The 15,319-nt window shown below is 35.8% G+C and overlaps 1 protein-coding gene across 1 annotated transcript in view; it reads right to left on the bottom strand.

Moving 5' to 3' along the window:
• Nucleotides 1–1,543: 1,543 nt before the first annotated feature.
• Nucleotides 1,544–15,319, bottom strand: part of KIAA0408 (KIAA0408 ortholog) — a 30,877-nt gene continuing 17,101 nt past the window's right edge. The window contains exons 6-7 of the mRNA XM_053710708.1: nt 7,888–9,091; nt 1,544–4,691 (exon numbers count right to left, since the gene is read on the bottom strand). Of these exons, the coding sequence (XP_053566683.1) occupies nt 4,554–4,691; nt 7,888–9,091 (1,342 nt within the window). The 3' untranslated portion in view covers nt 1,544–4,553. The remainder of the gene's footprint in view (nt 4,692–7,887; nt 9,092–15,319) is intronic.

The following is a 15,319-nucleotide window of genomic DNA, read 5'->3' as shown; positions in this document are numbered from 1 at the left end:
GATCACCTTCCCCGGGTATACAGGTGATAGTAGGCGCTGAAGTAGATATTTCACATATCATTTTCTAGCCTTTACATTCTTCTAGAAAAAAATTAAACTGCACATACCTCACAGCAGGATAACCTGCACGCCATTCCCCAGCTGAAGTTACCTCTCTCTTCAGTTATGTGTGAGAACAGCAATGGATCTTAGTTACAACCTGCTAAGATCATTAGAGACCACAGGCAGATTCTTCTTCTATTTTCTGCCTGGGACCAAAATAGTACAACTCCGGTACCATTTAAAAATAACAAACTTTTGAATTGAAGAAAAAACAACTACATTTCACCACATCTCTCTTACTGCTTCCATGCTTGTCGAGAGTTGCAAGAGAATGACTGGAGGTGGCAGTTAGGGGAGGAGCTATATAGACAGCTCTGCTGTGGGTGATCCTCTTGCAACTTCCTGTTGGGAATGAGAATATCCCACAAGTAATGGATGATCCGTGGACTGGATACACCTTACAAGAGAAATAAAACATAAAATGTATTACAGATAAATAGGTAAAAAAACACATCACATCGCTGAAGCACTAAAAAAGCCGGTGTAGCAGAGATCTTACGCGTTTCAGCTTACGCCTTCCTCATAGATGAAACTAGTAAGACCTCTGCTTCACCGGCTTTTCTAGTGCTTCAGCGATGTGATGTGTTTTTTTAACCATTTATCTCTAATAAATTTGATGTTTTATTTTTAAACAAGCCTGTCCCTCTGCCTCGCTTACTTTGGCTTTTTATTGGATGTACTTTCGGAATCACAGGGAATCCATTGGCAGTTTGCAGGGGACAGGAGTGAGTGGAGGAGCTGGTGAGCTGTGTACTGTAAGCGCTGGGATTGTTTATACAAGGCGCGCTGTACTGGAGAAGTTATTGCTGCTGCTTTTTCCAGAGTCTGGCAAATTGAAGGAGAGGCAAAGGGAGAAGAGGGACACCGAGTGAGGTATACTCTCTGTTGTTTACAGTTTATCCGTATGCCTTATACCCATTGGGAATTTCTTTAATTTATTGGTCTTATTGGACCATAGTATGTCAGCACTAGATGCTGTATAACGGCTGGGTTAGGCAGCAGTAGCACTGAGCGCTGCAAGTGTTTTTTTGTTGTTGTTTCTGCGCTATAGTGATGTCGGTGGTGCTGAATCTTCTCTGGTTATTTGTTTTACTATGTACTTGCGTCTTAATCCTAGCAGAGCTTTGTGATATTGATAGTGCACCCTGTGCTATTAAAAGCACTCCACTAGACCATTGTGTTTACTGTCCCTTTAACATATTTCTTAAACCAGGGAAATCCATGGATTTATAGGCAGCCCTCAAGCCTTCTAAAATATTGATCTGTGGCCCTCATGTTTTTTGTAAGAAGTTGTCTATTACTGCCTTAAACAATTGTTTTAATTAATCACTGTAAGCCTTTACATTTATATTCACAAGGCTTTTCATGTTGCTGTGAATTAACTAGCACACAACATAACCATATTTCAAAGTCAGAAAAATAATCAAAAGCAAAATAAATATCTGTTTGATTTATAATTAACTTTATTACCACTAATTAAATTAAATCAAAAAATATCTGATGAGATCTACAATGTGCTTTAAGCTAAAACATTCCCACATGTAACACACTTAGTAAACAGACAGGTTTGCTTTTATTTTTTTAAGTTAATGCTTTATTCATACATCCATATAAAAAACTGAATTCATATCACAGAGAATTAAAGGCACCAAAGCTTGGGGATTTAACAATTTAAACACCCCTAGTTTTCCATCAACATAATGTATAACATGAATTACATATGGTGTACCTAGAACTTTAAAAATACATCTTGGAGCCAAAGTGATTCATGGAGATCAGATAATTGAGTTTAGAACAACCTCCTAATGCTCTGAATGAGACAGAAGACCAGATGATGTCCTATAGATATTATCTAATCATTATCAAACCACCTCTAGAAAAGATTTTAGATAGTATACAAAAGAAAGACATGCTTGACATTGGTGTAGAAGTTGCTTATCCACTAATATTTATGGCCTTGAAAATTAGGAAAAGCACCAGGCCAGCTTATCTCCAAGGACTGTATACAGTCTCTCTTTCTTTTACTTGTATCCCTTTAAAAAAAAAGTCTAGTAAAAGAGCAAAAAACATGGCTTCTTTCGAAAGAGATAAGTCACTTTATATACATGTCTCACTAATCTAAACTTACATTGACATGTATACACAAATTAAGGGTTGTTAATGGCAATCAGTACTATAACTATATATTAAGCACATCTATAAAATCTGTCACATGCCATAAGTGTACTTAAAGATGGACTATTAATAAAAATTCAACATCAATTTTGTTATCTCTAAAGATTTTGTTTAAATATGTCCTTTTAAAAAGTGGACTTTTTATGGGTCCCTGCTAGCTTTTCTGCATTTAAATAAAATAAGGCCAAAATTATAAATAAATAAAGATTTGTTATAAATTCATGGAAAAGGAGCACAAATTATATAATTTAACTCTCTGGTGCCGGAGACTGCAAAAAGATCTATGCCGTCTCCTTTCAAACACCACCTTAGTGTTTAATGCCATTTACAAAGTGGGAAAACATTGTTGATTAATACTGATGACTTAATAAAAGCAACAGTATCATTTACAACCTGTAACATAATATGATAAAACCACATTTGGAGGTGCATAGTATAAGATTTTTGGCACCAAAGCGATCATATCTCTTGGAGCTACTGATGCAATATTTGTGTACGCTAGCTGATGCCAAAATGCAGGCTAAGTTTAAAATGGTAATCTTAATATATCAGTCAACAGAGACTACTTGTTGGCTGAAAGAGAAGGCATGCTAACAGGATAACGATGGTAATACCATTAGTGATAGTACTTGCTCCCATTTCCCTTTCACAAACACACAGATGTATATTTGAAACCAAACATCCTGCTTTCATCACATTCTGAAAGCTTCAGTTTCACTTCAAAATATAGAACCACACAAATGTACAAGGGCTACTGCAACAACACTGCTTAGTAAAATCCATGTAATGGTCCTAAATAACTAGATATTAAAGACTTCTGGAATGGCTCCGTACATAACAAGCCATATTTCAAACTCATTTCGGCAAAATAAGCAAGTCTGAAAGAGTACAATGACTTTTGTTAGCAAAACCATTGTGCAGTCATTACACGTTAATATAGGCATCGTCTATATGTTCCTCAAGACCTTTTAGCCTATACAGCATCTCCTTCATTTACACCAGGAGCATCTAAGCTGTATGAAAGGAACGCAAGACAATTTAGCAACTATGTTAACTAAGATACATGCCTTTGTTAAATACAGCCGAAATATTGTGATTTGACAGAAATTTTTACCTCAGATTTGAACATTAAAAAGCATTTATAAGATATATAGAAAATGCAACAAGTATAGATTTATCTTCTTTTTTTTTTCTTTACAAATATTGATGGTAAGGTTAAATAATAAAGTTTCGTCATTTATGCATAAACATTGCTCCAGCAATGCCTAAACAAAATTCACATCCTATCTTGAAACATGCAATATGATTATAATACATGCATACAACATTTACAACTGCACAGTTGGCAGAGATGACCTACAATAAAGAACTGTACAAAACACTACTCATTGGGTAATAATAAAGTGAAGACAACATACTAAAAGAAAATGTACAGTAAATGACACAATATAAAAAAGTACAGAAATATGTTTCTGCTGATCAAAAAACACTGAAGACTTATTTGATAATTTGGTGATTATAAAATTCTAGAGTTAAGTAATGCAGCTACAACAAGGGGTTTTCACACGTACCATGTTAAAGAATGCATAAACTATAGGGTAGAGTTTCTCAGACCTATTCAAAAGAAGACTCTGGTGCAAAAAAATATTTTGCCCCCCCTCCCCCCCAAATGTAACTTTGGTAACTTAGTAGTAAGCATTAGTAATAATATAAATGCTGCTATGTATAATGATTTTGAGCACTAATAAAAGACTCCCCTGCATTACGACATTCTGCACACACCTATGTATATAGACTGGCTGCTATGGGCCCTGGTGCCATTGTACCTGCTGCACCAATGGTAGTTCCGCCCCGGAACATCTCTCTCTTAAACCAAAGAACTCAGCTGCCTTTGTAGTAAATTGGTCTTTATTTTCTTACTAAATGTTAAACATTTCCAGCAAGACAAGTCATTTAACTGAAACATTTATTATTATTTTTTATTTTTTTTACCAGAGCCTGCAACATTCTATAAAGTACAGTATTTTGTTAGATCAGAGCAGAAGCTCATCTACCAATTACATTACTAATTACAGATGTGTGTATTTTATACATCTAATCATCTTGGTTCATTCTTTTTATGTTCAGTAAGTGACATACTAGCCTGTCCATTATATAAATCTGCCTATTTTGTATTAGTATATGACCAGCATCCTACATTCTACATAATTAAATGTTATAAGGAGCTATGTCATTTTATATGAAGAGAATTTTCAGCAATGAAAACGCAGAAATAACTAGTTTGTTGTGCGCCGAAGAGATGCAGGCATGGAGGGTGATCTTGTTGATGCCCATCTAGATGGCGGACGTCGATTTGCTGGACGGGCTGGGCGAGAAAATCCCTTTGCACTTTGATTAGTCCCCAGCAAAGGCATCTGAAATAGAGCATATACTGGTTGTCATTTAGCAACAAACCGTAAAATGTATGTTTAAAGTAACTCGTAAATATGGAAACCAAATTATTATATTATTTTCCAACACAAATAATTACTGCACATTCATGAGGATAAGATGTAGAATATTGTAATAAAGGGATATCAGACTTAAAGGGCCAGTAAACCCACAAAATAATGTTATCTAATTCTGCACATAATGCAGAATTATATAACATCAGCTTAGCGAAAGCATTCTACCTGAAAGAATTTCAGAGAAATTTTGCTCTGAAAATTACTTTTACAGTACGCCGCTCCTGCACTATGTGCAGAATTATATAACATTATTTTGTGGGTTTACTGGCCCTTTAAGATTTAATAATCCCATAAAATGGTTATGTTTAATTAAAGGGACATAAAACCCTTTCCCATCCCCCATGATTCAGACAGAGCATCCAATTTTAAACAACTTTCTAATGTATTTCTATTATCTTTGTTCTTTTTTATATCTTTTGTTGAAAAGCTGGGATGTAAGCTCAAGAGCATGCACGTTTCTGGAGCACTATATTGCAGCATTTTTAAAAACATGTTTTTATACATTAGCAAGAACACTAGATGGCAGCACTATTTCTTGCCATGCGTTGCTTCAGATACGTACCTAGGTATCTCTTCAACAAAGAATACCATGAGAACAAACCTGATTTGATTATAGAAGTAAATTGGAAAGTTTTGTTAAAATTGTTTGCTCTGTCTGAATCACAAAAGAACATTTTGGGGTTTCATATCCCTTTATAGAAGATAAAACAATACTGCAATGTACATTCATATTTTTGCCTGTTTTTACTTTCTCCATAAATGTTAGTGTCTCGGTCATATTGAGGTATGTTAAAATGTAAACAATTCTACACAGTCATTTCTTGGTATAGAGCACAAACTCATCCATATATTTCCCCAGTTGCCTTCAACAAAGAAGACGAGGTTTTACAAAATGTCTATCTTTCGCTCTTATTTGCAAAATGACAATTTTAAATTATTTTAAAACATTTTAAAAAAAAATTGATGATACATGCTATGATTTTAATGCTACTTTAAAGGGACAGCCTACTCCAGAATTTTTATTGTTTAAAATGACCCATTACCTAGTTTTGCATAACCAACACTGTTATATTAATATACTTTTTACCTCTGTAATTACCATATATCTAAGCCTCTGCAGACTGACCCCTTATTTCAGTTCTTTTGACAGACTTGCATTTAAGCCAATCAGTGCTGACTCATAAGTAACTCCATGGCGTGAACACAATGTTATATATATGGCACACATGAACAAGCACTGTCTAGCTGTGAAAAATTGTCAAAATGCAGAGACGGCCTTTAGAAATTAGCATAGCCTAGGTTTAGCTTTTAATCCCTTAATGACCACAATGTACCCTGTATCTCACTGGTCCTTAAGGGTTTTTTTCAGGACATAATAGCACAAGTCTAGCAAGAACACGCTATTAATTCCCTCCCGCCAGCAGGCTTTGTGGAATAGAGCAGTCTCAACGCTGGTGGTAAGACCGCGCTATAAAACAATCAAGTCCCAAAAAAAGGCCAGCGACATACAGGGTACGTCGCTGGTCCTTAAGGGGTTAATAAAGAATAACAAGAACAAAACAAATTTGATGATAAAAGTAAATTGGAAAGTTGTTTAAAATTGCATGCCCTATCTGAATCATGAAAGTTCAATTTTGACTAGACTGTCCCTTTAACAATATGTATTATGGCCAAAATAGAAATATATTTACTAAGTAGGAATAAAAAATAATTTTATTGTTAGAGGGATGATGGTGCAAGTTGACATAATATAAACCTGACATTGGCAAATATAAGACTCATAACAAATTAAAGGGACATGAAACCCCAATATTTTTATTTAGATTGAGAATACAAGAGATTAGAAGTTTCCAATTTACTTATATTATAAAATTTGCTTCGTTCTCGTGTTATTCTTTGTTGAAGAGATACCTAGATAGGTAGCGTGCACATGTCTAAAACATTACACGATAGGAAATAGTGCTGCCATCTAATGCTCTAGCTAATGTATAACATTACTTTATAGTGCTGCAGACATGTACGCACCCCTAAGCTTACATTCCTGCTTTTCAGCAAAGGATAAGAAGAAATTTAAGAAAATTTGATAATAGAAGTACATTGGAAAGTTGTATACAATTGTAGGCTCTATCTTAATCATAATTTATGTCTCTTAAATAATATTACTGCTGTCTAAAATTAGTAATAATATAACAGCTTTGCTTTGTTTATTACGTTTTTTTCCACTGTGTATATAGTGCAAGAAATAAAACAGCTTTTGGCAGCTTTACAAATAACACTTTTGTTTGTTTGTTTTTTAAAGGAAGGCAACGTCCTGCAGTTTCACTAGATTTGGGGGGAAATGCCTAAATGATTTTAAACTATCAATCCTTTTATGTACACTTTCAAAATGCCAAACAAGTGAAATATTTGCCTATCAACATTCACACCCATTTTTTTCTCAACACAATTATACATTTTTCAAATTAAAATTTATTAACACATGGTGAGAAAATATTGTGCTCCATTTACCAAAGGTCGGGCGGACATGATTTGCTACGGTGCAATGCCGCCCCCAGCTCGCTGGTGGCTGAGCAGGAGCTGTCAATCATCTGGATTGGATCGTATCGGGATGATTTCACTCCACCTGAAACGTTGAGGCCCCGAAGCTGCTTTTGCAGCGTGATAAATGGGACCCATTGTCTCAGCTATTACAGAAGTATCCTTATAATTGGAGACAGGCAATGGTGGCTATATTTAAAGGGACATTAAACCCAAAGGTTTTCTTTCATGATTCAGATAGAGAATACAATTTTAAACAACATTCCATTTCACTTCTATTATCTAATTTGTTTCATTCTTTAGATATCCTTTGTTGAAGAAATAGCAATGCATATGGGTGAGCCAATCACACAAGGCATCTATGTGCAGCCACCAATCAGCAGCTACTGAGACTATCTAGATATGCTTTTCAGCAAAGGATAAAAAGCGAATGAAGCACATTAGATAATAGAAGTAAATTAGAAAGTTGTTTAAAATTGCATGTTCTTTCTAAATCATGAAAGAAAACATTTGGGTTTCATGTCCCTTTAGTTACTGCAGCAACAAATATAAGCATTATTTTTACCTCTGGAAGCTTGAGGCCAAATGCTTCTTGCCCGAGTTTCCAATGAACAGACATGTCATGCTTTGAAGTTTGATCAAGCTTCAGCACTTCTATAAAATGAGTGAATGCGTCCGTGCTATTTTCGGTCAGCAGGATGTCAGAATGTGTTCTTTTATCTAAAAAATGCTTAGGATTACTGAAACTTGATGCCGTTTTGCTTTCATAACTTTTCAACAGCTTTTCAACAACTCCATAGTTAGACCTAGAATCTGCTGACCGCGGGCGGCCAGATAAATTAATTGGTCTCCACTTGTGCTCTTGAAACATATACTGGTAACTGCTTGCTTTGTGAGATCCGGCTGTGTGATCATGCAGAGATGTAGATTTGACATTGTTGCAAGTATGAAGTGTGTTGTTTCCACAAACTTGCGCGCTAACTTCTTTTACCCTAGTTGGGTTTGTATTGGTTTTATCTGTATTGGGGACATCAGACTTTGAACGTATAGACTCCTTTTGATTTTCAGTCAAAAACAAGTCTAGGGCTGGTTCATGTAAAGTAGCACTTCCCTTACCAGTCTTAAATACAATCCTATTAAACTCATCAATCTTTGCTTCAAGTTTTCCATTCTTCATAGGGTTTTCATAATTACAACCATAACCTGAGGATGACTGTCCTACTATAATTCTATCTGGATACAAACTATTAGAATATAGTATCCTATTTTCAGTGAAAGCACCATTTTGGTCCTCCAGTTGAGTTGATACTATGCTGCTATCCAAAACATTGTTTAAGATAGATTCTGTCAAAACTTCATCTTCAAGTTTTTCAATATCACATAACCATTGAACATGGGAATATCCATCATACAGGTTATCCAATGCAATTCCAGAGCTGACATCATCATCATTTTTACCTGAAGTAGCAGATTTTTGACCACTACCTAAATCTGAAGAAGAAGATGGTGTCTTCTCCATTTCAGAAAAACCTGATTTTGCAAAATGCCATGAAAAGCACCAGGGAGGAACAGAAGGATCTTGCTCATTGAAAGGTGAATCATTCATAATTGTTTCCATGTTTTTCCTGGTTTTTAAATTATTCTCATGAAACTGCTGTTTAAGCTTGGCTTTTCTTGGAGATGATACAGGGACATCCTTATCTTTATTCAGCTGCATGTTTATCGGTTCTTTGGATTCATGAGTTACTGAAACAGACACCGCTCTATGCCTAGTAAGAAAATTAAAAAAAATATTATATACATTTCTAAAATAATGTAAACTTCAATTTTATATAAAATGAATTTAAATTGCACTAAATGTTTCCCAGGATTTAAAGGAAAGCATTTTGCAAATTTACGGCTAGATTTAGAGTTTTGTCGGTAAGGACCCGCGTAGCTAACGCTGGCTTTTTTCTGGCCGCACCTTTAAAATAACTCTGGTATTGAGAGTCCATAGAATGTCAGCGTTAGGCTCCAAAAAAGGAGCGTAGAGCATATTTAACGCAACTGCAACTCTCGATACCAGAGTTGCTTACGGACGCGGCCAGCCTCAAAAACGTGCTCGTGCACGATTCCCCCATAGGAAACAATGGGGCTGTTTGAGCTGAAAAAAAAACTAACACCTGCAAAAAAGCCGCGTTCAGCTCCTAACGCAGCACCATTGTTTCCTATGGGGAAACACTTCCTACGTCTGCACCTAACACTCTAACATGTACCCCGAGTCTAAACACCCCTAACCTTACACTTATTAACCCCTAATCTGCCGCCCCCCGCTATCGCTGACCCCTGCATATTATTATTAACCCCTAATCTGCCGCTCCGTAAACCGCCGCTACTTACATTATCCCTATGTACCCCTAATCTGCTGCCCCTAACACCGCCGACCCCTATATTATATTTATCAACCCCTAATCTGCCTCCACAACGTCGCCTCCACCTGCCTACACTTATTAACCCCTAATCTGCCGAGCGGACCGCACCGCTATTATTATAAAGTTATTAACCCCTAATCCGCCTCACTAACCCTATAATAAATAGTATTAACCCCTAATCTGCCCTCCCTAACATCGCCGACACCTAACTTCAATTATTAACCCCTAATCTGCCGACTGGAGCTCACCGCTATTCTAATAAATATATTAACCCCTAAAGCTAAGTCTAACCCTAACACTAACACCCCCTAAATTAAATTTATTTTTAATCTAACAAAATTAATTAACTCTTATTAAATAAATTATTCCTATTTAAAGCTAAATACTTACCTGTAAAATAAACCCTAATATAGCTACAATATAAATTATATTTATATTATAGCTATTTTAGGATTAATATTTATTTTACAGGTAACTTTGTATTTATTTTAACCAGGTACAATAGCTATTAAATAGTTAAGAACTATTTAATAGCTAAAATAGTTAAAATAATTACAAAATTACCTGTAAAATAAATCCTAACCTAAGTTACAATTAAACCTAACACTACACTATCAATAAATTAATTAAATAAAATACCTATAATTATCTACAATTAAACCTAACACTACACTATCAATAAATAAATTAAATACAATTCCTACAAATAAATACAATGAAATAAACTAACTAAAGTACAAAAAATAAAAAAGAACTAAGTTACAAAAAATAAAAAAATATTTACAAACATTAGAAATATATTACAACAATTTTAAACTAATTACACCTACTCTAAGCCCCCTAATAAAATAACAAAGCCCCCCAAAATAAAAAAATGCCCTACCCTATTCTAAATTACTAAAGTTCAAAGCTCTTTTACCTTACCAGCCCTGAACAGGGCCCTTTGCGGGGCATGCCCCAAGAAGTTCAGCTCTTTTGCCTGTAAAAAAAAACATACAATACCCAAGACCCCCAACATTACAACCCACCACCCACATACCCCTAATCTAACCCAAACCCCCCTTAAATAAACCTAACACTAAGCCCCTGAAGATCTTCCTACCTTATCTTCACCATACCAGGTTCACCGATCGATCCAGAAGAGCTCCTCCGATGTCCTGATCCAAGCCCAAGCGGGGGGCTGAAGAGGTCCATGATCCGGCTGAAGTCATCATGCAAGCGGGAGCTGAAGAGGTCCATGATCCGGCTGAAGTCTTCATCCAAGCGGGAGCTGAAGAGGTCTATGATCCGGATGAAGTCTTCTATCAACGGCATCTTCAATCTTCTTTCTTCGGGAGCCATCATCTTCCATCCGACGCGGAACATCCTGTTCTCCCGACGCCTACTAGCCGAATGACGGTTCCTTTAAATGACGTCATCCAAGATGGCGTCCCTCGAATTCCGATTGGCTGATAGGATTCTATCAGCCAATCGGAATTAAGGTAGGAATATTCTGATTGACTGATGGAATCAGCCAATCAGAATCAAGTTCAATCACTTCAGCCACGACTCTAAATACCGGAGTTAGAAAAATCCCATTGAAAAGATAGGATACGCAATTGACGTAAGGGGATCTGCGGTATGGAAAAGTCGCGGCTGAAAAGTGAGCGTTAGACCCTTTTTTGACTGACTCCAAATACCGGAGGTAGCCTAAAACCAGCGTTAGGAGCCTCTAACGCTGGTTTTCACGGCTACCGCCAAACTCCAAATCTAGGCCTTAGGTAGCAATGGCTTTATAGACATTATTCTCAGAAAATATTTCAAGGTAACATTTCTGATCATAATCACCTAAAATACAGTGATATATATATCAGATGAAGAATATTTTTGCTCATTAAAAAGTTGCATAATATCTATTTCTTTACATTTGTATATAAAGCTTTTTGAAAAATTTCCATAGACTTTAAACTCTTTTTACTTTTGAAGTAAAGGATTGCATTGGTGTTAAGACCGGAGAGTGCCTTTCCTTGTGTATGAATGTATGGATTTTTATAAAGAGTACCCCAGAAGTTGTGTATGTGAAAATTGAGTGCTGGGTCCTGGACTTTATATACTGTGTATATATATATATATATATATATATATATATATATATATAAATAAATATACAGTAAACATATATGGATTATATATATATATATATATATATATATATATATATATATATATATATATATATATACACACAAGAAGGACAATAGGTCCAGCACTAGTAGAAATAACCACAGTTCATTGCAGGTAATAAAGTGCATGTCCGCCAGAGGATCCTGTGTCACCTCTTACATATAAATCCCAAAGGTAAATAACAAGTGGCACCAGCACTGTTTCTTTAAAAGTAGAAAATCTTTATTGGGGTATCATCATAGAAGGACAGCAACATTTCGGGTCACACTGACCCTTAATCATGCTCAGTGTGACCCGAAACATTGCTGTCCATTCATGATGACACCCCAATAAAGATTTTCTACTTTTAAAGAAACAGTGCTGGCGCTACTTGTTATTTACCTTTGGGGTATATATATATATATATATATATATATATACATATACAGTGGATATAAAAAGTCTACACACTCCTGTTAAAATGTCAAGTTTCTGTGATGTAAAAAAATTAGACAAAGATAAATCATTTCAGAACTTTTTCCACCTTTAATGTGACCTATAAACTGTAAAACTCAATTGAAAAAGAAACTGAAATCTTTTAGGTAAAGGGAAATAAAAATAAAAAAATAAAATAATATGTTTGCATAAGTATGAACACCCTTAAACTAATACTTTATTGAAGCACCTTTTGATTTTATTACAGCACTCAGTCTTTTTGGGTATGAGTTTTTCAGGATGGCACATCTTGACTTGGCAACATTTGCCCACTCTTCTTTGCAAAAACACTCTAAATCTGTCAGAATGCGAGGGCATCTCCTGTGCACAGCCCTCTTCATATCACCCCACAGATTTTGAATTGGATTCAGGTCTGGGCTCTGGCTGGGCCATCACAAAACTTTAATCTTCTTCTGGTGAAGCCATTCCTTTGTTGATTTGGATGTATGCTTTGGGTCATTGTCATGCTGAAAGATGAAGTTGCTCTTCATGTTCAGCTTTCTAGCAGAAGCCTGAAGGTTTTGTGCCAATATTGACTGGTATTTGGAACTGTTCATTATTCCCTCTACCTTGACTAAGGCCCAAGTTCCAGCTGAAGAAAAACAGCCCCAAAGCATGATGCTGCCACCACCATGCTTCACTGTGGGTATGGTGTTCTTTTGGTGATATGCAGTGTTGTTTTTGCGCCAAACATATCTTTTGGAATCATGTCCAAAAAGTTCAACTTTGGTTTCATCAGACCAGAACACCTTTAGCAACATGCTTTTGGGAAACTTCAGATGTGTTTTTGCAAAATTTAGCCTGGCTTGGATGTTTTTTTTTTTAAGAAAAGGCTTCCGTCTTGCCACTCTACCCCATAGCCCAGACATATGAAGAATACGGGCGATTGTTGTCACATGTACCACACAGCCAGTACTTGACAGATATTCCTGCAGCTCCTTTAATGTTGTTGTAGGCCTCTTGGCAGCCTCCCAGACCAGTTTTCTTCTCCTCTTTTCATCAATTTTGGAGGGACATCCAGTTCTTGGTAAGGTCACTGTTGCACCATATTTTCTTCACTTGATGATGACTGTCTTCACTGTGTTCCATGGTATATCTAATGCCTTGGAAATTCTTTTATACCCTTCTCCTGACTGATACCTTTTAACAATGAGATCCCTCTGATGCTTTAGATGCTCTCTGCGGACCATGGCTTTTGCTGTAGGATGCGACTAACAAAATGTCAGGAAAGACCTACTAGAACAGCTGAACTTTATTTGGGATTAATCAGAGGCACTTTAAATGATGACAGGTGTGTACTGACTCTTATTTAACATGATTTTGAATGTGATTGCTTAATTCTGAACACAGCTACATCTCCAGTTATAAAAGGGTGTTCACACTTATGCAACCATATTATTTTATTTTTTTATTTTTATTTCCCTTTACCTAAAAGATTTCAGTTTGTTTTTCAATTGAGTTGTACAGTTTATAGGTCACATCACAGAAACCTGACATTTTAACAGGGGTGTGTAGACTTTTATATATATAATGGTTTTCTTCAAATGCAGGGACAGATTACAAGTGGTGTGCTATTGAAAGCTTTAGCTAGAGCTCTAATTGCGCTAGAAGTAAATTTTTTGCACATGTCAGATTAAGCTAGTATTATGAGTTGAAAGTAAAAAGTTATTGCTCTCGCACTAACCTGACGAGCGCAAAAGTACCGACACCGAAACTCATATCTTTGAGCCCTTATAAAATTTTTGTGCAATATTTTTTTGAATAATTCTATTAGTGTTATTATGAGTGTAACTGTATTGTGTAATGTATTTTTGATATGTTTTGTGACACTTTTTTGTTTTGAGCTAACCAGAGGTCTGAGGACGCGCTAACCCGATAAGCGTTAACTTTAATTGTGTGTTTTTTCATATGTCTGATGGTCTGATGATAAGGGTGAGACCCCCGAAAATGTTAAAGGGACATTAAACGCTAAATAAATGCTAGAAAGAATGATGCATTCAAAGAAAAGATTAGTCTGAGAATAACAGAAAGATATATTTTTTAAAGTATCATTAGCTGTTTAAATATTGACAAAGTAAGTGTAAAGTTTTAGTATCTATAAAACAAAGGGTGCTGCCATGTTGTAACTAGAGTGTGCAGCCAATGGCAGTGTGGAATATAACAGTGTTCTGCACTTCCATTTCTAACAAGAATAGCTCACAATTTTAGAATGGAATTACAGGAAAGGGAGACAAAATAAATAATACAAGTATATTGCAAAGTGTGTGTATATATATATATATGTGTGTGTGTGTGTGTGTGTGTGTGTATGATTTATTATTTTATACCATTTCAAAGTGTTTAATATCCCTTTAACATAATAAAGAAACAAAAGAAGGACTTCACGGCGAGTGCTTTTTGTGGATTCATTGATATACAAATTACTTGGGAAGCACCCCGGACTTAAAGGGACATAATACTCATATGCTAAATCACTTGAAACTGATGCAGTATAACTGTAAAAAGCTGACAGGAAAATATCACCTGAGCATCTCTATGTGAAAAAGGAAGATATTGTACCTCACAATCTCCTCAGCTCAGCAGAGTAAGTTCTGTGTAAAAAGTTATAATTCAGTTGTTGCTCAGCTGCAGGTAAAAAAATATATGAAGAAATGAACTGCAGCCAATCAGCATCAACAGTGCTGAGGTCATGAACTCTATTACTGTGATCTCATGAGATTTGACTTAACGCTTAGTAAACTTCCTTAAACTGAATAGGGAAATAACATGAGAGTGCACAAGGCTCAATCCCTTAGCTGTCCCGGGACAGACATACTAATTTGATGCTTAGAAGTCCTTTACAATGGGATGTGGCTACTGAGGAACTTTTGAGGTAAAATATCTTTCATCTGTTTCAACATTTGGGTATCATGGCCCTTTAACCTAAAAACTGTGAGTGCTGGCTTTTCT

Source organism: Bombina bombina, chromosome 4 (genome assembly GCF_027579735.1).
Source record: "Bombina bombina isolate aBomBom1 chromosome 4, aBomBom1.pri, whole genome shotgun sequence".
In the NCBI taxonomy this organism is placed as follows: Eukaryota; Metazoa; Chordata; class Amphibia; order Anura; family Bombinatoridae; genus Bombina; species Bombina bombina.
The sequence above is the reverse complement of the archived record's forward strand: the minus strand, read 5'-3'. Positions and strand labels throughout refer to the sequence as shown.